Consider the following 23,723-nt stretch of genomic DNA (forward strand, 5'->3'; position numbering starts at 1 on the left):
CACCATCGGCCCTCTGATAAGGCATTTCTGACTGATGTGTTCGCTTTCGACTCGACTACTGGTGTCTTAATCGAAGTTATTCTGGGTATCAGCTACGTCAAGATTCCCAAAGCCTCGATGAGCAAGTTACTCTCTCGCCTTACAGTGAATGATAGTGCTAGTTGTCCTACCAACATGCCTCTGCTTTCAAAATCAGCCAGTGTGAACCTGTTTGATGCTCCAGAGAACCTCAGCACTCCATCACTGTCTGTTGCTCCTACCCAGCAGTCTGCTCCCGCCCTCAGCCTCTCCAAAGTAAAAAAGGTCAAGAACGATGGGCCAGACAAGGGGCAGCTCACGCAACGAATCAAGTCCATCCTGGCGGAACTTTCCGGTCTCGAAATTGCAGAGATAAAGGACGATAGCGAGCTTGCCGACCTCGGAATCGATTCTCTCATGGGTATGGAAATGGCACATGAGATAGAGAAGGCTTTCACAATTTCGCTGCCTGAGAGTGACCTCATGGAGGTCGTAGACGTGCCGAGCCTAATTAAATGCGTACGGAAAGCTATGAGCGGCGATGCTGATTCCGCTGAATACACCACCGAGCAGAGTACATCCGAAGCGGCGGACAGCGACGATAAATCCACGAATTATACCACTCCTAGCACTCCAGGCGAGGAAGCTCTCGACATGGACAAGTCTATGCGCGAGTTTCTAGGGAAAGAGGGCACGGAGTTAAATCTCCCCTTTGAGACGGTCATGAAGGCATTCAATGAGACCAAGAACATGACGGACGACAGGATTGCAGAGTACCAGCAAACTCGGTACGTCGAAAGCGTTCTTCCAATGCAGAGCCAGATGTGTGTGTCTCTCGTGTTGGAGGCATTTGATCAACTCAACATGAGGATTCGCACCGCTCCTGCAGGGGAGAAATTCACGCGTATCTCTCATCCGAAGGAACATACTCGGCTAGTCGACTACCTATACAAGATGCTAGAGGACGCAAGCCTTATCAACATTGACGGAGAGGTCATCACCCGAACGGCCATCCAGGTTCCACGGCCTAGCAAAGAGATTTTCGATGAGCTCGTCTCGCAACACCCGGACCAGAACGCGGCCGACAAGCTAACATTTTACACCGGATCCCATCTCGCAGAAGTGCTGAAAGGAGAAACAGACGGCATCAAACTGATATTCGGAACGCAGGACGGACGAGAGCTAGTCTCGAAACTATACAGGGACTGGCCCCTCAACCGCCTCTTCTACCGGCAGATGGAGGACTTCTTAGAGCGACTTACGTCCAAGTTAGACATAAGCCAGGGCGTGATCAAGATCCTCGAAATGGGTGCAGGGACCGGAGGAACGACTAAATGGCTTGTTCCTTTGCTGGCGAAGCTCAACATACCGGTTGAGTACACCTTCACCGATATTGCCCCGTCTTTCGTTGCTGCGGCGCGCAAGAAATTCTCCAAGCAATACCCGTTCATGAAGTTCAGAACTCACGATATCGAAAAGGCCCCTGCAGATGATCTTATCGGCAGCCAGCACGTTATTATCGCCAGCAACGCAGTTCATGCTACGCATAGTCTCAGTGAATCCGGAAAGAACATTCGCAAGGCACTGCGGCCTGACGGCGTTCTGCTGATGCTTGAGATGACAGGGACACTCCACTGGGTCGACATTATTTTCGGCCTCTTTGAAGGGTGGTGGTACTTTGATGATGGCCGCACCCACGCCGTCACTCACGAGTCCCGGTGGGCGAAGGACTTGCAGGCTGTTGGATACGGCCACGTCGACTGGACGGATGGCGTACGTCCGGAAAACAAGCTCGAGAAGCTCATCATCGCGTTCGCATCAGGCGGGAGGTATGAAAGACTTCACATTCCCCGACCTCTAGAAAGTGCCTCCGCTGACTGTGCAGCGCGACAAGCAGTCGTCGATAGGTACGTGCAGGAGATGACCGCTGGCTTTGGAGCTGCAACAGGGGTGTCTCCTTCTGCTCCTCTGGCACATCAAGAACCCAAGGGCTGCTGCGTCCTGGTGACTGGTGCCACGGGTAGCCTGGGATGTCACCTTCTTGCGGCACTCACCTCCCTTCCCACCATCGCCAGCGTGGTATGTCTCAATCGCCGCAGTCGACAAGATCCCCTCGAGCGTCAACACCGTTCGCTTCTTGAGAAAAAAATCTTTCTTTCCGAGGAGACTGCTGCCAGGGTCAGAGTGATTGAGACAGACATGTCAAAGCCCCAACTCGGCCTTTTGGAAGAGGAATATAACTATCTCCTCAATAGCGTGACTCATATTGTTCACAACGCCTGGCTCATGAATGCCAAATTGCCCCTTAGGAGGTTCGAACCTCAGCTCCAGATCATGCGGAATCTGCTGGATCTCGCTTACGGGATCTCCCTTCAACGACCTATGGAGAAGGTCTCCTTCCAATTCATCTCATCCATCGCGACAGTGGGCCACTGGCCAATTTGGACTGGTAAGTCCAGCGTCCCCGAGGAGCGCATGGCGATCGAGTCGGTCCTTCCCACCGGGTATGGGGACGCAAAATACATCTGCGAACGCATGATCGACGAGACCCTCCATAAATATCCAGACAGATTCCGGGCCATGGTAGTGCGCCCTGGACAAGTCGCCGGCTCAAGCACCAGTGGATATTGGAATACCATGGAGCATTTTTCTTTTCTAGTGAAATCGTCTCAGACTCTAAATGCCCTACCTGACTTTGATGGTGTGCTGTCATGGACCCCGGTGGATGTCGTGGCCAGCACGCTCGTGGATCTCCTCCTGCTTCCGGAAGATAAAACCCCGTATTCCATCTATCACATTGATAACCCAGTCCGCCAGCCCTGGAAGGAGATGAACGTGGTACTTGCAGATGCGCTGCATATACCCCGGTCGAACATCATTCCATTCGAGAAATGGATTCAGCGGGTCAAGGACTATCCCCGCCAAGTTGAGGGTGCAGAGGGAGACAATCCTGCGATTCTGCTGGTCGATTTCCTTGATAACAATTTCATCCGCATGTCTTGTGGGGGCCTTTTGCTGGAAACGAAGAAATCGCGCGAGCATTCGAAAACTCTCGCAAATCTAGGACCGGTCAGTGCAGAGACAGCGAGGCTGTTCATTAAAAGTTGGATAGATATGGGATTTTTAAGTCCATGATGTCCTTTACCTCAGCTTTTGTTTGCATCTCTCAGTGTTAGTCTTGTATTCACAATACAATCTTAACCCTTGAATAATCTCCCATTTGCGCTGCTGAGTTGAGCTCGGCCTATATATATCATCCAGTTCAGTTGTTCTGTCTGTACTAACTGCTAGGCGCCTACAGGATCCAGTAACGAGTTGACTTATAGGCTGACTACAGCGAGTAGCTTCATGCAGGGACCTTTAGCTTTCTGTCCCCTGCAACAAGATAAAAACAGAGGTCTGGGAAGTACAAGGATTAGCGCTCCAAATGCAAGCCACTTCGTCGCGAACAGTGACATATGCACATCAGAAGTAGACCTGCGTCAGAACAGTGAGATTACGCAGCGCGCACTGTGCCTAAAGAACATCGTTCGTATTTTGTCAAACTTAACAGGGCAGAAGGTACAGGTATTCCTATGTCCGCATCACTGGGTGGGCAGTGAGAGGCTGAGTGGGGACATACACCCCATTCTGACAGGAGCAACCGATTGACCGTAATTGTGTCGTTCGTCAAGCGGTGAAGAGGTTGGAGGAAATGATTGAAGGACTGGTTATATGCGTTCAGGGAAGCACTCTGTCTTGAACTCTGATTGCTCTATTCTTGGTTGTATAGGGCAGTTGAAACTGTTCCGGGAGAGGTCAATGAGCGAGACAATGTGGGAACTGCGCGGGATTTTATTCTCTGAGAACACTGATTATAATCTAATATATCAGATACCTTTTAAGTAGTTATTCCCGATGGCTTTGTAACTGTCAGCTTACATCGTCGCCCAAGGCAGAAGCGGAGCACTTTAATGGCAAGCCAGCGGGCTACTTTTACCACTAATATACACCCTTGCTCACATTCTCGCTCGGAAAATTCTTTCTAAGCAATTCATTTTACTCATAACCACAGATATTTGCTATATCCCCATGCAGAGCTGCATGCTCCCAGCCTACTGGTATACAAGGCAAAACAATGAACTAAATTGATGGCCTCCTTACTGAACATCCAAATCATCCTATCGTTGGCTACAGGGTCTGCAAATAAATGCGTCCTCATCTAGTCTCCTGACTACTTGCCCAGGTCGTGCCCATATATAGTCCAGAAAACTGACATCGGCAACTCCATACGGACCAGTTATCTCCCGACGGGCCGGCCCGGATAGTAATAATACCACCACAATACATAAGCAGCATGCAATACGTCAATCCCCCGCCATATTCGTCATATCGACAACCTGAATCTGTCCACCTTGCCCCGTACCCTGCATCCAGCATGCCCCAAGAACCCACGCCTGCCGTCAGCGGCATCGATTTCTACCTCCAGCGCGCATTCTCTCTCCGCGGGAGTTCCGAAGCACAAAGTTTTTACGATGAATGGGCTCACGCCTATGACGCAGACATCAATGACGTCGGGTACGCTTCCCCGCGGCGGGCTGTGGACGCGATCATAGACAACCTTCCACCATCCTTGATTTCTAGACCAGAGAAACTGCAAATCCTCGATGCAGGGTGCGGAACAGGCCTTGTGGGTGACTGCCTAGCTCAGTCGTCTTTGTCAGGAGAATTTGATCTTAATGGGGTTGACCTTAGCGAGGGGATGCTGGAGGTTGCGCGTGGGAAGGGCAATTATCAGTCTCTTGAGACGGCAGATTTGAATGAAGGAATTCTTAGCCCGGATGGGAGGTACGATGTTGTTGTGTGTGTGGGCACGCTGACAAAGGGTCATGTTGGGGCAGGTGTATTGGAGGAGTTTGCAAGGTTGACTATGAAAGACGGATTGGTGGTTGCGACCGTGCATGATGGGATCTGGGAAAGTGGTGGGTTTAAGGATGTGATTGGCAAGTTAAAGGAGAAGAGGGTGGTGAAGGTCGTCAGTCTGGATTCGTTTGGGATTCTAGAGGACGAGAGTCAAGGGGGGAGGATGGTTATTTTGAAGAAGATATAGTACACAGATATCGCCCTGCTGACAAAGACAAAGCCAAAGACAGAATGTCAACTGATAGTTATTATTTGATTTATTGGATCGCGCTGCAGTACGGACCAGCTAATGTCCGTAGAGGTAGTATGGACAGGTAAGGCAATCTTAGGGATATACCTATGGTTTTATAGCCATTTTGGATATTCCCAATCCAAGTGTCAGTGCATCCTGTGTAGCCGGTAAGATAATCACGCGATAAGTGCCTCTAAATGTAGTCCTCAGGTACTTCGGCTAGCGTAGCAACTTCTCGCATGTCTATCTGCCCTGTATCCGTAGTCGGGGAGGGTTGTATGCGCCGTAACAGACTCACTTCTCTCATCTCTCGCTTTCACTCTTCCCGTCCTGCATTTGGTCTTGTCATAGCTTTCATTTTGCTCTTTATGCACTGAATTATCTATGCAAAGATAGGAAACACTCCGTCAGCGGCGTCTTGGATGGAAATTCCGCCATTCGTCCCATCCAACTAGCGGTCTGTTGATGCGGTCAGTTAACCACTCAATATCGCCACACGAACTTTTGCCTGGAGATCACAGTTCTCTCAAGGATGGTTCTCGGAGAGACGTCTGACAAGGCCTTTCAATAAGTGTGGTATGGGATCAGGCGCACGGACCGTTGCCGACTGGCTACCTAGCATTGCAGACTGTACCCAAACTCATACCCCTAAATACTACTCCACCGCGTTATTGATGGATATGATATGACGATGGGACGATAGTGCAGTTTACCGGGCCGTATACCGCTTGTCTAGACGACCAATACCACGTACGACAAGGGGAAGAAATGGAGTCGTGTCTCAGTTCGATTTGTTTGGGGCATCAATAGTTTACGGCCGTGGGTTGACTTGCTTTTTCGCTCTCACTGTGCATATCATGAGTAAGAGAATAGAAATCTTGATGCATCAACTTTGGTATCATGGTTCTGATTTCCTATCTCTGAACAGTCTACGATGGCAGTGGAACACTCGATGTTTTATTATCTTCAGTGGGATACGAGGAACTATCTGGCAGACGGGCGTGGGCCTGATCGACATTGTCTCGCTATACGTACACCTTTCAATTCCATAACTAGCCTAGGCGGCAGGTAGCCTCTACTAGCCCACAACCCAGTCGGACCACTGTCTACTCTCGCGTCCGCAAATACTGAATCAAAGAAGAAATATCCGTGTTGCCATGCCCCTCGTCCGCCGCACGCTTCATGAGCCTTTGAATCGGCAGAATAAACGCCGGCGTTACACCCACCTCCTCGCTGGCCGCAATGATATTCTCCAACCCGGCCACCTGCATCGCTATATTCGAACCCTGCGTCGTGTAATCGCCGCTGTCAATCTGCTTTGCCAGTCCACCCAGGTAGTGCGTCATGGCGCCTAGCCAGGGGATCAGGAGCTCCAAGAACCCTTCAGATGTGGTGTCAGACTGTGACCGCACGAGCGCAGTTGCATGGAAGAAGCCAGAAAACAGGCCGTACATGCCCGAGAGAAGGGCCAGGTCGTGCAGCGATGCTGAGCCCGGGTCCGTGCCGAGGAATTTGGCCGCTCCCAAATGAGCAAGGTCAGGCTCAATGCGGGTAAACACTTCATTGGACTTGCCGCTATACAGCAGAATCGAGTGCGGCGAGCCGGAACTGATCATATCGGGGACAGCCATGATGCCCCCGTGAATGTACTCTGCACCGTGCGCGCCGGCCCATTCTGAGAGGTCGCGGGCTTGGGTGGGAGTTCCGTTGGTTAGATTGACGATAGTTTTCCCACTGAGAGAAGTGACAGCCTTGCTGAGGGTTTCTCTTACGGAGGCATTGTCGAGGAGGCAAAGGATGACCATGTCGGCGGCTTCTAGGCCTTCGGCTACAGTGAGGGCCTGATGAGCGCCCTTCTGTATCAACCCGGAGGACTGCGCCTTCTCAGGTGTGCGGTTCCAGACGGTGGTGGTATATCCAGTATCAATGTACCGATGGGCGAGGGCCTGGCCCATGGATCCGAGTCCGAAGAGGCTGATTTTTGACATGGTATGTAATAAGTCTCCGTTGGATGTCGAGATGTGGTGTGATGATGAGCTGGTAAGCCACTGGCGACCTAACCGATCAGCAGGAAACGGAGAGCGTGTCTTTATATTAAATGCTGCTGCAGGCATCAAACTGGATAGTTTCTCTACATATTAATCTTGTCAGTGATCATTTACTGTAGCACGGCGCCTCCTCGTATTAACCCTTGGCGCTTAGCAATCCACGCCGATTGACCACTAAACCGTCGAGCCCTAAGTCTGTCCGAACGTCAGCAGTTTGCAGCTTCTCCGTCTTGGACGTATCTAAGTCCGGCTTGCCGGCTCAACATCGGGTCCCGCGGGTTTCAGGGTTCAGAAAACAATTGTTATGCCCACCCTATGACTCACTCCACGTACCTAGAGGGGCCTTGGCAAGAGCAAGAGGCGCGAATAGCTAAGCCTGCAGCGGACTGAGTAATCAATATACAAACGAAACACGCTCAAATATTCGGAACTTTTCTCGGACGGATATCCCGCCGAACCGTCAGGGGAAGAAATATTTGTAAATGACAGCTATCTACGCGCACCATGGCAACCTGATCAAAGCTCAACTGCGGTCAATTCCCACCCAGCAAGCATCATATTCTCAAAATAGCAGACTGTTTCAACGTGACTGTACTTCTTACATATATGCTAGGCATTCTAAAATGGGTATTACTTCCATATGTACCCAAGGTCGAGCTATGTGCGAAGCCGGACTGATTGGCCCCCATTACCAAGGTAAAGCGCCTATGATGCGAGATGGAGCATATAAGTTGGCATTTAGGGTAGGTTAGTACCTTTATCAAACAATACCCAAAGCCCTGATGCAATGCAGTGAACGGCTCCAAGGTTCAGAGCTCGACGTGATAAAATTCAAGATCATTAACATGAACGTCGATAAGTGGCGAGATATACCAGTACTTAATAAAGCACATTGTAGTCCAGTTTATATGTGTACACCTAGAGCCGCTTTGACCAGCTGAGCATAAATACGCACAGGACATGGTATTAGTCAAACAGTCCTATCTTGAGCGGCTTTTGAAGAGGGTAAAAAAAAAAAGAAAAAGAAAAGAAGAAAACTGGCTTCGTTGTCATCCAAGCATTCGGGACCGACAGCAGGTGTTGATGTTGGTTTTGGGAATTAGGATCAGGTCGGCACCATCCTAGACGACGGCGGCTTCTGCGCTCTCCCCAGTACACGATTCATCGTGGAGGTGCGTTTGAATGTGTGAACACATTAGCTATATACCGGATCAGGTCATCCGGACATGCTCTGCTTCTACCTCGAATAAGCACACCTTAACAATAATTTGAGATAAAAAGAAGCTTCTTTATGGTGCGATGAGATATATTTATTCATTAATTCTTATTAGCCTGGTAGCAGGAGATGATGCAGAAGTGGTTAGTATAATCGATATATTATTTTATAAGCAGTGTAGTCCAATTTTCGATTATCGATTTAAAGCTTTTTCTAGAATATATGTCGATTAAGTCAACTTTGGCGTTATATATTAGTTTAAAAATAAACTGATGATAGCATGAGTTAACATTAATATGGATTAGGAGATTTACAAATTGAAGGCTAATATCGTAAGAAAGGTATATTTTTCCAAAATCACTGATTCAGCAGATTTAACTGGTCAAACTGTTGGTGGATGAATTTGGGCCTAGAGCAAGTTGGTGTCTGGCTTTTGACATTCATAATAACTCTGGAGTACTTTGAGTAAAGTCTAGTTTTTCGTGAGGACAATATCCACACTAAACATCCAGAATCTATTCTCATCAGACCTCCATTATGCCAGAGGTGCTGTTCGTAGCGCATGACACGAACTAGCACTTTCATGACCGCCGCACAGAGGAGGCAGACATAGTATCCCAGGTCCAGAAAGAATTCCCTCCCCCTCAGTGCAATACAGTTATAACATCAATATCGAGATTCTGTTCGCCTGGCAAGCAGTCGACGTCGCAGCAGTTAAAGACTGGCTTCTGATCCTCCCGCCCGCTGGACCCGCCGGCGATGATGGAAAAATAGATTAATATTCATCTTAAATATTCATCTCCCGTCTCCGCTGCCTGCTTCGAATACTGTGGATCGAGGGGGATGCTCGACGTCGCCCTCTGGCTAAGAAGTCGCTAGGCCATGATGTGAGCAACGTCTGCCCCTTTGGGGGATCTCCTCCGAGAGATACGACGTCGCTTGCCCCAGTTTATGCCGTTCAGACTACCTTTTTCGTCAATAGCCCCGAGGGGTCGGTTCTTGTCTTAAGATACGTCATGGTTCGTGAGTTTATTCTGTAGAGAACAACTCAACCGCATCAGAAGTATCATAGCAGTAGAGGAAATAAATACTTGACAATGCATACCAATTAGCATTCCCGGTTGTTTATTTACCCCCTGATTGTGGACGGAGGGCAGGGGTAAGGCCAGGGGCAGGGTTTTTGTCCCGGCATCACATGCAAATTCCCCGGCCACGTGGGTTTCCCGCATGTGATTCAGGCACTTTCCTAAAACAGTAGTCAGCTCTCAGGGACGAAGTATAAGACACCAAGACAATACAGCACTTGGGGGTTGAGAAAATACGTCTAAGCCAGTACAGAAAGCCCCTTATTCCAACTGTCGGTGATTTAGCGATACCTGAGCAAGATGGCAGCCCCTGGAGATATCACAGTGAAAACCCTTAAAGGGTCGTGGACATTGGTATACTTGCTCCTGGCTTCCCCAACTGGCATATTACAGAATGCTGACGCTAAGTAGGACAAGTCCGTTTCTGATAGCATGGACGGTATCCTCAGGCTGGTAGGAGCGACCAGAACGCACCAGAATTATCGACTGACATGGTCTTCTAGCAAGGCGTGGGCTGGCTCACACGCAAAGGGATCAGCGCTGCAAGCATAACATTGCAATTCACCTCGGGCGTCGAGCCATCTCCATCTTCGGGCGAACCCACGGTACATCTTACAATGCGCCAAACGCTGACCGGCGGAATCGGAGCTTCGACTGAAGAGCGCATCACGGACTGGGTCGAGAGAGAACGAAGCAACCACATCTACGGCGACGTGCTCTCGCGCAGCCGGCTGATCGCTGGTGTTCGGGAGGACGGTTCTGTGCGACCAGATCTGGATCTACAATCGAAGCCTTCCAATGACGCGATCAAGGAGGAGGTCCAGAAATTCTTGCGTGGAGCAGTGGGTCCCACGGATACCGATGACCTTACAGATTTGTTTATCCACGACTTTGGACGCAATGAAAAGTCCGGCTGGACAGCAGAGCAGGTATGGGCACTGAAATTCAAACGGCAACCTCGACGGGTACTAACGATAGTCTCTCTGCAGATTTGGAGCATTGAAACTATTAACTCTGAGAAATGTCTCGTTCGCCGTGTTGCGGTCGTGCAGGAAGAAGGGTATGAAGTGGCCCGCCTGGTATATAAGTTCAATGGGCTCTAAATCCATTACTTCGCCTCGTGTGGTGAACTACCTTACTGTATATCCCGCCTGGCGCGCATGTTTCCCTGTGGATACTCTACGAATCCTTTACGCTGCATTAAGCTTGAAATAGCAATTATTTGAAATATGGAAATTGAGCACAACCTAATACATAAAGGCCTTTTATAGTTTGCCAGCTCGATATTCCAGTCTTCAAAGTCATTTAGCTTTTTTATTGCTCTTGAATTCTGTAATATATGGTTCTTAATCTCCGCTGGTCCGGATTAACCTGCTAGCAATCTCACGCCGCCCTATCTGGCCACTGGCAGCTCTACAACAGCCGCAGGGCGTAGGTGCTGAAGAAGACCACGCGTCATGATATGATCAGTGTACCGTAAACAACTAAAACCGACTTAACTCCATACCGCAAAAACATATGGAGTTCAAGGAATGGTTCAGGTCTCAGACAAGTTCATAGAAGCTAATAATGCGGCCAGATCCCCCTCGACGCAATCTCGGCAAGGTGCCCATCAAGATCCGCAAAATAAATGCTCTTTCCACCGCGTTCCCAGTTCGTGCAGCTGATAATCGGAACCCCCTTTTTCTGGAGGTATGCTTCCCACTTCGCTACATCTTCGGTACTCTGGACGGCGACACAGAAGTGCTGCTTCAGGCTGTCAATGTCGCCATCGCCCTCTTTGGCTGCGTTGAGCTTCGCGACGATCTGCGCGCTGGGTCCATGGCCAGGAATGACGCCGCTGGGAGTAGTAATATCTGCGTCTGTTTGGCCCAGTTGGAAGAGGAGGAGAGTTGTATTGCCTAGGGAGAAGCAGGCACTGCGGTGCTAGGAAGGGTATCAGCCTCACCTTAACAGTTGCCCAACATTGTTGGTGAAAAGGGATCGTACCGATTGCATGAACGGCTTAATGTTCAGCACATCCTCATAAAATTTCCTTGAAGCATGGATATCGCGCACGTAGAGGCATGTCTCGAGGACGTGGGTGAGGGGAGGTGGGTTGTTTTCAGTGGCCATGATCCGATCCTGTACAGGAACGTATCTAGTTCAATGTTCAAAGAGAGTTCTATATCCTATCTCGTAAGGACTAAACAAATATGGATTGAGCACAGTTGTGGATCAAGATACAGTGAGCCAGCTTCTACGGAGCCCGTCGAATCCATTTATGTCTAATTGATTGAAAATTATTGGGTTTTCGGCTCGCATCTCTGGCCTGAGGCAGGCTCTCACTTCAGGATGACGCTCACATAGTTGCGCGTGACCCATAAATACGGACTGCCGGAGATCTACCTTACTAAGCACATTAGCACCTCGGCCGAGTGCTTAACCACTGCTTAACCTGGTTGTAACTGCCCAAATAATTTGTTAACATTTCCTTCAATGAGGCTCTTTTTAAGAGTCTCGAAAAGCTACAAACTGTTTTTATATCATGGATAGGGCATCAGATCTCAATTATATTCGTTTGTCGCAGACGATGGTCACATGATCAAGATCGACGCTAGCAGCTCTTAGAGTGCGGGGTCTTAGCTCGGCGTGGCTTACTCTGAATTCCGCGAACATGGCTCAGAGCGCGGAACGGATAAACATTTTAAACATCCGAAATAAAGTTCTGACTAATATACTGGCTGTCACATCAACATCTTCGCTTCGCTTCAGAGTCTGTCCCAGATTACGAAGCACATTCATGAAAACGCCTAACTACGCTCCTAAACAGGTCTTAGAAAGCCTAATCGTTGAGTACGATTATCTTTTCTATTAAGTTGTTTCAATTTTAGTTATTTTATACGAGCCTATTCACTAGTAACAATACTTGTAACAATACTTGCTTCTGATGAATTCTCTCTCATAAGGCTTTATCCTACAATTATTAGAGAGAGCTTTCTCTACTATAGCTTCAGGTGCTTATGGGCTGATTTCATAGTCTCATCACGTATACTAGTGAAGAATGTCAGAATGCAAGATGCCAGAATTGTCTGAAATATCTACCGTTAGTTCTCGTACTTGTTAAAGATGGATCTAAACTAGGAAGTTGGTGAACACACCCGAACTTACCAGCCTTGATTGTAGACTCCCGCAACAGCTTCAGAGCCCAACCAAAGCCACAATATAGAAGATATGTCGTTACGCGTAAATCACTCAGGGGAACGCATTTCCGGATTTCTGCACGAACGATATCTATCTGCTGCGCTTGACAAGAAAAACTCCAGTTGCTCTGGGTGGTATTACTAATTCCACCACTGGCTAATGGTTGCTGTTTAGAATAGGAGGAAACGACGCTAAACTTCTGTGTGGACGCTCGCGTCGGCGTCAAGTTAGTGGCTTTGGTGGACAAGTCGCTCGTAAAGCCTGGGTTTAGATGCCGTGATGTCTATCATGATATTCATTGTAAGAAGGAGGTAAAAGAGATCTATGATAGGGAGAGGCTTGTAAACAAAGTCTTATAGACAGGGAACTCCCAGGTACAGCATCATCTCAACCGTTCACTGGGGAGTTGATACATACGAGTACGGCGAATGAGAGAAGCCTACATACCTAAATTGCTATGATTTGCTAATAGGCCAGTTTTAGTGCAATTACAATAGTTTAGACTCCGTCAGTGGATAGCCTGCGGGAAAGAGATGGACCTCTAGGCCGCCAGCTGTGATGTCGGGAGCATCGCACGAAATCAACCAAATACGTGTACCAAAGGGCGCTGTGACGATATATACCACCGAAGCTCTCGATAAGGATCTGTGATGCGTTCGGAGGAGTCTCTCGTTGTCTTCTCTGACTGTCTGCTCTAATCCAGCGCGGAAGGTTGTCCTCTCACCACTGCCCCATTCCAATGACTCGGCTCCTATTCATGTTAGTGGTACAGATGGTATAGGGGGCTCGCCCCTTATCTTGGTTGATGTACTTTGTATTAGACGGTACTCCCATTCACGCTTCTCTGGCTCCGGGCGGCGGTGCGAATCTTGCCGCGTCATTGACAGCCAGGTACTGATATAGGGTATGGCTGCTCCTAAAATGTTCGGTATCCATATGGTATAAGCATTCCTGGTCTTGAGAGTGCCCGGCATGGCCAAGGTGAAACCTATGCGAAAGAGCCTTCCGGGGAACAATCCCAGGAAGATGTCACTACTGCACAATCAAACTTTCACAAGCAAATATAGACCCCTACGGTTTATAGCTGACGATTCTGTATCTATTACTGTATCATGCTGGGGGTTATGGAAGTACAGTCCTTTGTGCTGCCATTCCGTAGCTCTTGTATGGTCTATAGGGTTGCTTTCTTTTTAAACAGCAATGAAAGTTACTGAGCTAATCCTCGACTATGAGTGACAACAAAAGCCCAAGTCAGCCATGAAATATCTTTCTCTGCCTTATCAACAACCAATACACTATGCTGAGCCAGTAAAAATGCAGGAATAGACGGCTTCCTCCTACCGGTCATTAACCCCTCGACTACCCTTGCCCCTGCTTCGCCCACGGCCACCACTCCATCATTCAGCAAGCAAAGGTTCCCTTGCTCACAGTCCCCTGGCAATCAATACGCTCCATGTTGATGCCATCTAACATGTCATAATTGTCTATAATTCTAACATGTGTTCTCCAAGGCAGAACATCCCGAAGAAAGTACGTCTGGACAAACAAAAACACATCTCCGTTGCATACCCGGGGATATACACTAGTATCTTGCTACGCGTCTGGGGAAAATGGTGGTTCTACCGTGAAATGATCCCAGGGACACGTTGGTAGTTCATATTTGAAAATATTACTACGCAAAGGCTAATTTGCCTACGGTTCTAGTTTTAAAATAATAGATCATTATATATCTACTACGTGATTATATTTTCTGTCTCGAGAGGCTTCAGTGATTACTCGTCCGTCTGGCATAACGTTGATGCCAGTCTTTAGCGCTAATGTCATATTGGTATTTAACGCGTGGAAGGACTTGTTGAATTCAATAAGACGACACTTCCTCAGTGAGCCCACCGCTTCTTCATTTTATGTTTTGGTAACGTTTACTGGCCCAGGGACTAATTAGACGTTCTAATCCAGTCTATTAGTACATATCGAGCCCTCTCTACAACACACAACACCTTTCTCTTCTCTCTCTCTCTCTCTCTTTTTTTTTTATAATTTTTTTTTTTTTGAGGTTGTCTTTATATATTGATTCCTGCCAGTTGTTTGGTAAATTCGAATGACATGGCAGACCTAAAAAATACAATAGTCGCGGCGGCATTTCCTTCGACGGGCTATAATTATTTGTTTCAGATTGTTTCGAAGTATATACATTCTAAGACGCTGACCCACAATCAAGTAACAAGACGGCATGGGTAGCTCCACCTTTCCTTTCCCAAGCACCCTCACTTCAGGGTGAGGAGCCCTGGCCGATATGGCAGAAGGTCGTAGCCGGGGTTGAGGCTGGGATCTCGGCCCTGATAGAGGAGCTGCAGGTTGCAAGGGTCGATGCTCATTGTCTGATCCGGGGTACTGCGCACAAGATCGCCATGGCTGATATCGTCCGTCCAGGTGGCACCGCTGTTGGCTTTGCCAGCAAAAGGTGCGCTCTCAGTGGCCGCCTGCGGTGTCCATGAGCCACCAAGGCTGTCGGCAGTGAATGACCGGAAATAGCGCCCCTGTGCCCCGATCGCTTCGACAATCATTAGGTATGTGTCTTTGCTTTGACCTGAGACCGTGTACACCTGGACAGCTTCGAACAAGTTGTTTCTTTCATCTGACAGGATAATCTCGGACTCGGTACCGAAATCGCCGGGGAATTGGTCGATGGGCATACTGGCGCGATAGATGCGGCCGTTGTCTCCCGCGAAAAAGAGGTACATTGTTGTACTGTCGCCGATGACTGTCTGGTCAATGACCCCGGTGTCTGAGTCTGAAATTGACCCGGAAAAGAGCGGTTGGGGTGATGACCAACCATTGGCATCGGTTGGATCACTCGACGTCAGGTAGGAAAATGCAGTAGGGCCCCATTGGTACGCGAGGATCCAGACATCCTTGGGCTCGAAGTAGAATAGCGTGGGCGCGACAGTCGACTGAGTCATTGCGTTCTGGCTCGCCGTGGCCATGTCGGACCAGTTCGAGAAGAGGCCGAAATTCATGGAGCCCCAGCTCGTGCCCGTATCATGATAAGTTGCGTACACAAGATACTGCCCATTGTACGGGACCGCAGTGAAGTCCTTGAGTGATGCCCATCCGTCCTTGGGTTCAGCGAGCGGGCCAGTCGACGTCCAGCTGTACGTTGACGGGAGACCGCACTGCGCCAGGACCCTTGGAGCAGACCAAAGGAGGGCTGCGAATGTGGGCCAGGTACTGAGGTTTCTCATTGTAGCGCGTTGGTTCTAGGAGTCAAGATGAGATGCAGGAAGAGTTCGTATAAATTGTTGGTCTCAGCTGAAATGCCTGAATACCGTCAACCTTAAATAGGCTGTATGCAACGGATTGCCCTTTTCTGCCACGGGGCTTGTCCCCCACGAAGGGGTCATTTGTTTCACCCTGTGGGGGATCCGAGACAATCACTCAGTACTGCTCCACCGACGCAAAGCACTGATTCGTTTTCTGGACCTTGAATCTCCAAGCCCGCCGACGCAAAGAAAGGGTGCTTTGACACGCCAAGCAAAGATCGGCCTTTGGGGAATCTTTTGGGTCGCAACCCTGATTATCCGGTTAAAGTCAACAATCTTCTCCCTCAATAATTACCCGGACGAATGCTGAAAGGCGTCATTTTCGAGGGCGGATCCACTGTTTCTTACTGTGCTGGTTGTTGATGTCGTGGACGTCAGGCCGGTCCCCCAACTATGTCGCATGCGCGCAAGCTGGTGAGTATGTTACTGTGGTATGTTCTATTGTGATATGTCTTTGGAGACGTGCACATTATACCTGTTGTTTTCATATAAACTCTAAAAGCATCAAGGTCTATACATCTATAAGTGACAATCTATTCCACCGCCCGAGTCACAGTTTCAATAACAATATCACCAACCTCACTTGCATAGGGCGGGCACATCATGGAGAAGTGATCTGAAGGCCAAGTTAGTAAGTTACCATAGATGGGGGCCAGTATAGTTCCAACGTACCTCCATTGACGGTATAGACAGCGATATGGTCTCCAAGTAAATCCTCCCACCCATTCGTCCCAAACTGCTGTCGGCGCCCATAGAACCAGGAGTTGAAATAGCGCTCAAACTCATCCAGGTTCATCTCGTACATACTCTTGCCGATATCCAAGCCAGGTCGACCCATGGAGGCAATTGGGGCATCCGGCCGATTATCGAGACCCAGTAAGGCCCAGACAACGGCGACTTGCTTTGGCTGGCGGTCCGATGGGAACGCCGGTGCATCGTAGCGGGAGAGGGCCCGGCAAGTTGCCATGAGATGGGCACGCTCCTTGACTGAGAGGTCTTCAGGGAGGTCGCGTGCGCGGTTAATGCCCTCAAAGGTACCGAGCTTGTCGACAAAATCGGTCGTTACGATAGAGGTCGGAATGAGCGAGGGTGCGCGCATGTCGAGGATGATAAGGGCCTGGATGGTTTCACCCTCGCGTGTCAGACGGTGGGCAACCTCGTAGGCATACATAGAGCCCGCGGACCAACCGCCGATGAGGTAGGGTCCATGAGGCTGGATGCGCCGGATTGTGCGCAGGAAAATGGTGGCCATCTCCTCAATGGAGAGGTCGAAGAGCTCCGGCTGCTCGAGGAAGGGGGACTCGAGGGCGTAAATCCGCCGGCCCTTGGGGAGGGCTTTCAGGTGGATGTAGGACTCAACGGTCCCAGAACCATCCGTCGTCAGGAAGAGAGGGGCTTCGCGGGAGCGAGACTGACCCCTTTAGTAGACTGCACGCGAGACGGCGGCATCCAGTTTGTGCTGGCGGCTGGAGTCGATCGTGGTCTCTTTCGCTGGGTTCGTCGATGTCTGGGCAGGGGCACTCTCCTCCTCTGCGTCATCATCCAGAGCTTCCTGGGCGGCGCCCACTGTAGGGTTGGCGCTGAAGAACGCAGCAGGGAGTTCGATCCCCGTCTTGGCGTGAAAGGCAGCGGTGATTTTGATGCTGAGCATCGAGTCCATACCCACCGAGTCAAAGGTCGTCGACGGCGTGAGATCACTGGCTTCCAATCCCAGCGCTTGAGCCACGAGAGAGAGCAGGTGCTGGCTTGGTGCCGGGCCTTGCTTCCGGGCTTGGGTCTGTTCTGGGCTAGGGGTCGGCTTGGTGATGTCCTCCTCCAGGTCATCCAGTGCTGAGCCTCCCAGCTCGGCTTCGGCGTCAGCCGGAGTAGGGAAGTTGGTGAAGAAGGCTGCCGGCAGCTCTACGGCCGTAGTGCGCTGGAAGTTAGCCAGGATGGAGATGGCCATCTGCGAATCGACCCCGAACTCGGTAAAGGTGGTGCCGGGTGAGCTCTTCATCTCCGCCACACTGACCCCAGTCTGCTCAGCTACGGCCTGCAGCAATTCTGTGCCCAAGTCGACCATATCTGACACGCTGCTAGGTGTTGGTGACCTCGACATTGGGGTGTTCGAGCCGGAAGAGCTGCTGGGGCTGGGCGATGGAGCGAGCTGCCGGGCACGCTTTGCCATAGACTTGGCCGGCGCAGCAGCCACCGGCTTGGTGGAGCGGCCGCGGGTGGCACCAGTGAGCAGGGCAAAGAAGTCTCGCTCTAGCTTCTTGAAGCAGATGTCCGAGCAGACTGCAACAAGGCGGTCCTGGCTATCGGTGGTATAGACGTCGCACAGACTTGTGCCAGCCTTCTGATCCTGCTCGCGGATCGTCGCGTAGACGTGGTACGGGCCAGGCGAAGAGAGATCGCCCACGATCCGCAACGAGCCAATGTGGTTGGCAATGTGGACTTCATTCTTCGGTCGGCGGACGTCTGCGTTGAGCAGGAAGCCGGCAACATGGACCAAAGCATCCACGGCGAAGGGGCTGCTGGTGAAGGTACCCAGGTCAGCGGTGGGCGTCAGTTGGAGAGTGACAGCAGCGTCGTGGAAATCAGCGGCTATCACTGCTTCTTGGACTGCGTGATATGGCGCCGAGTAGTCAACGATCTCTGAGAAGACCTTGTAGAAGAGCGCCGTGTCCATGGCATGGACTTCGCGAGGCCGGACGGAGCGGTTGAGGGTCTGCACGCGCGCCCTTACCAGCGACTGGATGCGAGACCAGTCCCTTCGAACGGCCGAATCGGGCTGGCCTAGACGCATCGTCGCCGAGCCGTACCCAACTGCTCCTTTCGAGGTTTGGCCCTTGAAGTGCACAGACACGGCATTGGACTTGATGTCGAGGACCGCCTCGACCCAGACCTGCGGCAGGACTTCTATATCCTCGCGGAGCACCAGCGGGCTGTGCATCTCTAAACTGCTCAGCTCGTAGGTGTTCAGTGCAGCACCAGCGCCGTTCTCCTGCTCTAGAAAAACTGCCGCGGTGTAGGCCATGTCGATGAAGATACTGGCTGGGCAGATGGCCGACTCATCGACGACATGGCCACAGATGGCCTTGGCCAGCTTGGGATCGGAGAGGTCTACTGTAAATGTCCCCAAAATCTTCCCCTCCTCTCGCTGCAACTTCTCAACTGCATGAAGTGTGGTAGATGCCAGCCTCGAGAGCCCGGTAGTGGATGGTGTGGCCGACGCGGCGCTCACAGCCGCAGCAGGGGTTTTGTATGAATGCCAAAAGGTCTTGAGGTCGAATGCATACGTGGGGAGATCACTGATCAAGCGAACAGTGTCAAGATGGTCCTTGTGGAACTCACTCCAGGCCACCGGGAGCTGCGCACTGTGGGCTGCAGCAAGAGTCGAGGAGACCGATTGCCAATCATCGCCGCCGCGACGGAGGCTGGGCCAGGCGTTAATTTTGGCCGACTGCAGGCAGGTAGCCATCAGACTGATGCAGATAGGATGGGGCCCGATCTCGACGGCAAATGAGCGGTCTGGTATGAGTCCCTCTGTCTCGCAAGCGCGCACAGCGTCAAGGAAGGCCACTGGCTCCCGCGTGTGACGGCGCAGGTAGTTGGCATCGAAAACGCCCTGCTCGCCGGGCCTGACAATGCGTCCGAGGACGGTGCTCGCCACAGGAAGGGTCGGAGCGTGGAAAGGGACCTGGGCTGCACTGGCCTCGAGCTCGTCCAACAGGACATCCATCTGGCGAGTATGGAAAGCATGCTGCACTCGCAGACGTGTGGTCGACACCTTGCCATCCGACTTTAGGTATTCGTCGAGGGCCTGGATGGCGGCGACAGGGCCCCCTACCACGGTGCTGGATGGGCCGTTGACACAGCAAACCTCGCATCCAGTGGTGGCCGCTGAATCACGGATGCGATACTGCACAGTGCGCATCGGCAGTCCAACAGCCAGCATTGCTGCTTCGGATGGCGGACACCGAGTGAAGATGAGCGTGGCGCGTCTGAAGGCCAGGGCCAGAGCATCGCTGGCAGACAGCACCCCGGCCACACAGAGCGCTGCATACTCTCCCAGGCTGTGGCCGATCAGCACCGTCGGTCGGATGCCCAGCGACCGCCAGTACCGAGCGAGAGCGATCTCGAGGGCGACAGTCGCAACCTGCATGTCCACTTCGGTGACGGTAGCGCCTTCGGCGCCGCTACCGCGGATGGCGTTGAGGAACTTCGTCGGCAGCCCCTGCACCTCGCAGATCGACTGCAGAGAGTCCAAGAGGCGACGGAAGGTGGGCGACGTGCTATACAGAGCACCCCCCATGCCCAAGCTCTGTGCGCCTTGGCCTGTGAAGGTAAAGACGACTGCGGGTGGCGGCGCGGATTCCACCTTGTCTGCTAATGGCTTCTCGAGCTGCCGCACAAGGTCGCTAGTAGATGAGGCCACATACGCCTCACGGTGGACGTTGTGTATCCGGCGTGCGGTCGTCGTGTAGGCGAGGTCGGCGAGGTTGGTGTCTGGGTGCGCAGAGAGATACGCATGAAGGCGCTTCCGATTGGCCTCATGGGCCGTTGCGGTGCGTCCCGAGGTGACAACGACGTGGTGTGTTCGAAGACCAGGCCCAGAAGCTGGGGCTGGCAGGGCAAACGCCGGGGGATCTTGTAGCAGCATGCTGACATTGCCTCCGGCAGCGTCGAAGTTGTTAACGAAGATATACCGGGGCTCGGCGCCGTTCCGGGTCCAAGACTGTCCATTTGCTAGCTGGATTTGTTTCCCGATCAACGGTTCAAGATATGGGTTCATTTTGATGGGCTGGTTCGGCTGCGCTGGAATCTTGTCGTGCTGCAGGATGAGAATTGCCTTCATCAGGGAGATGATACCCGCAGCGGCCTCACTGTGTCCGATATTCGCCTTTAGGGCGCCCACAATCAGCGGTTTCTCGCGCTGGTTCCCGTTTGACGGCGCAAAGACGCTCTGAACGGCATGTGTCTCAACACGGTCCCCAGCCTGGGTCCCAGTTCCATGCATCTCGACGACGTCCACTTGCTCCGGCCTGACGGCCGCCTGGCGCATCACTCGGCGATAGAGAGCCCCCTGGGCCTTCTCGCCTGGGTAGGTGATGGAGCCAGCGCCCGCATTGCAGTTGCGAGATGCACCGGCGATTACTGCGATGACGTTGTCCTTGGACCGGACAGCATCAGCCAGACGCTTGAGAATTACTACACCCACGCCCTCACCACGGCAGTAGCCGTCCGCGCTGTCTGAGTACGTCTTGCAAGCGCCGGTAGGCGACAGGAAACCCCCCTGGCTCAGTCCTGCAAACCATTCCGGCGCGGTCAGCAGCGTACCACCGCCGACAACGGCGGCGTCGTACTTGCCTGCCGTCAGAGCGTCCCGCGCAAGGCACAGTGCTGTCGCGCTGGATGAGCAGCCTGTGTCGATGCTGTAGAAGCCACCGGCCCACTGGAAAAAGTGGGATAGTCGGCCAGGCGCAAAACCACGGTTGACACCGGGGAGATAGTGGGTGTCTATCCCCTGCTGGTCGTTGATGCTCTTCCAGTCGTCGATTGTCTGGCCAAAGTAGGTTGCAATGCGAGGCGGCGCCTGCTCGCTGTCACCGGGTGCGGCGGGGGTTGGAGGTGAGTAGCCCGCCATCTCCAGGGCTTCGTACGTGGTCATGAGGAGCATGCGCTGCACGGGATCCATCTGCATCGCCTCGCGAGGAGAGATGTTGAAGAGTCGGTGGTCAAAGTCGCCGGGGTTCTTCAGGAAGCAACCATAGCGCGCCAGGAGCGCGTTGTGCTTTGCGCGAGTAGGGTCATAGAAGTCATCGACATTGAACCGGCTCTCGGGGATGACCTGATGGGTTGTAGTTGCCGTCTCCAGCAGCCGCCAGAACTCGTCAAGAGTGTCGCTGTTAGGGAAGCGTCCGGACATGCCAACGACGGCAATGGCGTCGGCTGGGATGCTGTCGAGGTCGTTTCCATACGGCCTCGGCGTAGGACTAAGCTGCCCAAGCTCCACCGCGAGGCCATTCTTCTCCAGGAGACTCTGGATTCCCGACGTCTCAGTTGAGGCGCCGATGGCAGTGAGGACGATGTCTGTGATATTGGCCCTATGCAGGTCATGAATAAGGGCAGTGACGGCCTGATGAACGTCGATGGGCTTGTTAGCGACTTCCTCCACAGCAAGCTTCCAAAGCTCTGTGGCCTGTTGTGACGAAGAAGCCGCAATCATAGTCGCGCTGATAGGGGGCAGATGAGCCCCATGCAGCGGCACCTGGGCCAGTGCTGAGGCAGGGCTGGTGATCGTTGCATGGGCGAGTTCCGGTCTCTTCGCCAGGGCGTCCAAGGTGGACGGTGGTCCAAAGACGACCGTGCTTTCTGTCATGACCTCCCCGATATATGCTTGGTTTATCGGTCTGAGTGAGGCGTTGATCCTATCCAGTGCCTGTTCCAGGTCTGCAATGGTGGTGGCGCTGGAGATCACTTGCGCCCATGGGCCATTCGAGTCTTCGATGTCTTTTCCCCTCCGCTGGAGTTCTACCCCCAGACGAAAGGCCACCGAGACAGCCTCCAGGCCCAAGTTGACTATCCCATCCGCTGACGTGGCGGCTGCAGCTACACCAGCGGCCACCAGCCCGGCGCCGAATCCCATGGGAATTGCCCTTGCCCCTGCATGTCCGGATAAGATCGCTGGATCATCTTCGGCGAGGCTATTGGAATACTAACGTCAGAAAGAGACTTCAGGAATTTCCGGGTCAAGAAGACGTACACAAGCAGCTGGCCGATCTGGACGGTGGTCAGAAGTACCAGGTCAGCGACAATGCTACCCCGGGTCTGGGTGGTCTGCCGCTCAGCGAGCTCCACTAAGTCCTCAAAGGAACCGATATCGGCACGCTCGAGTCCATCAAGAGATGCTGTCCAGTGCTGTACGACGTTTGATGCCGCAGCCAAAAGGCTCTGGAGTCTGCGGCGTGACTTAGAGCGCACGTTTAAGTCGTGCACGGCATCAAAGGTGACCCGCTCCTGCGGGAAAAAAAGAACGTGATTTGGAGCCATGGTGACTTAAAGAGAAGATAATTAGATATTGAGATGGGGAAATATGTCTATGATATTATAGCGGCACTGCTGTTCTATTGCCGTGAAGAGTCAAGCTCCGTGATAACTCAAGCTCAACTCCAAAGCAGGTGCAATGGGATGTTTTATATAGCCTCGCCTTGTCAAGTAATCCGCCTCCCAAATCCTTTTTCTTCTGGCTCACTTAATCATGGCTGGAAGCTGAAGCCGGGCAATCCTTCAGCTGCGTTGTAGCCTGCCCCCTTAGGCAAGCCGGGCAAGAGGCATAGCCATGCTCCTCTGGGTACTATTCTTGTCCGTACGAGGGTCCAGAGTGCCAGGGTACGCAGTTTACGAAAGAATGTTTCGGTAGTGGAGTGTACGCGACTCTGGTCCGTGAGTATCTGTTGAGTATACACATCTGATAGAGCCCCAATCTGGCCGTTGATGTCAGCCCAGAAGCGACATCAGCGTTACAACGATAGTACATCGTAAGACCACACTTCTGCAAGCTTATCCTTGGGCAAGTTTCAGTGCGATACGAAAGAACAAAAGAAATTTTCCGGGTCAGATCATCTTGTGGGCGAATCATCAGCCCTATGACGGCATACGCCTCCGCTGCAGCTTATACTCTGGTCCAGATGTGAATCATCATAGATACTCTGCTCCTACAGTAATTCAGACCGC

General features: G+C 51.9%; 6 protein-coding genes across 6 annotated transcripts, besides 1 other annotated feature; 2 read left to right on the forward strand and 4 right to left on the reverse strand.

The window, feature by feature from the left end:
• Window positions 1–23,723: part of a sequence feature (contig 1.135 1..301041(1)) that runs on past both edges of the window.
• On the forward strand, window positions 4,355–5,618 carry ANIA_07904 (class I SAM-dependent DNA methyltransferase; the record flags this gene model as incomplete). The annotated part of the gene is made up of 5 exons (XM_676081.1): window positions 4,355–5,106; window positions 5,197–5,234; window positions 5,272–5,319; window positions 5,363–5,428; window positions 5,545–5,618. 5 exons carry the CDS (start codon window positions 4,355–4,357, stop codon window positions 5,616–5,618), a joined length of 978 nt encoding a protein of 325 aa, XP_681173.1.
• ANIA_07905 (NAD(P)-dependent oxidoreductase) lies at window positions 6,259–7,140 on the reverse strand (the record flags this gene model as incomplete). The annotated part of the gene is made up of 1 exon (XM_676082.1): window positions 6,259–7,140. The coding sequence occupies one exon, from the start codon at window positions 7,138–7,140 to the stop codon at window positions 6,259–6,261; it is 882 nt and encodes a 293-aa protein (XP_681174.1).
• Window positions 9,802–10,604, forward strand: ANIA_07906 (uncharacterized protein; the record flags this gene model as incomplete). Its single annotated transcript, XM_676083.1, has 4 exons — window positions 9,802–9,855; window positions 9,913–9,954; window positions 10,005–10,430; window positions 10,491–10,604. 4 exons carry the CDS (start codon window positions 9,802–9,804, stop codon window positions 10,602–10,604), a joined length of 636 nt encoding a protein of 211 aa, XP_681175.1.
• Window positions 11,065–11,616, reverse strand: ANIA_07907 (VOC family protein; the record flags this gene model as incomplete). Its single annotated transcript, XM_676084.1, has 2 exons — window positions 11,065–11,427; window positions 11,491–11,616. The coding sequence occupies 2 exons, from the start codon at window positions 11,614–11,616 to the stop codon at window positions 11,065–11,067; spliced, it is 489 nt and encodes a 162-aa protein (XP_681176.1).
• On the reverse strand, window positions 14,837–16,271 carry ANIA_07908 (protein axhA). Its single transcript, XM_676085.2, has one exon. It carries the CDS (start codon window positions 15,924–15,926, stop codon window positions 14,949–14,951), a length of 978 nt encoding a protein of 325 aa, XP_681177.1. The 5' UTR covers window positions 15,927–16,271; the 3' UTR covers window positions 14,837–14,948.
• On the reverse strand, window positions 16,538–23,039 carry ANIA_07909 (protein orsA; the record flags this gene model as incomplete). The annotated part of the gene is made up of 4 exons (XM_676086.1): window positions 16,538–16,620; window positions 16,677–17,358; window positions 17,434–22,693; window positions 22,753–23,039. The coding sequence occupies 4 exons, from the start codon at window positions 23,037–23,039 to the stop codon at window positions 16,538–16,540; spliced, it is 6,312 nt and encodes a 2,103-aa protein (XP_681178.1).

Source organism: Aspergillus nidulans, chromosome II (genome assembly GCF_000011425.1).
Source record: "Aspergillus nidulans FGSC A4 chromosome II".
Lineage (NCBI taxonomy): Eukaryota > Fungi > Ascomycota > Eurotiomycetes > Eurotiales > Aspergillaceae > Aspergillus > Aspergillus nidulans.

Excerpts from the sequence above, each read along its gene's own strand:
- ANIA_07908 (XM_676085.2), bottom strand. The coding sequence starts at position 15,926 with ATGAGAAACCTCAGTACCTGGCCCACATTCGCAGCCCTCCTTTGGTCT.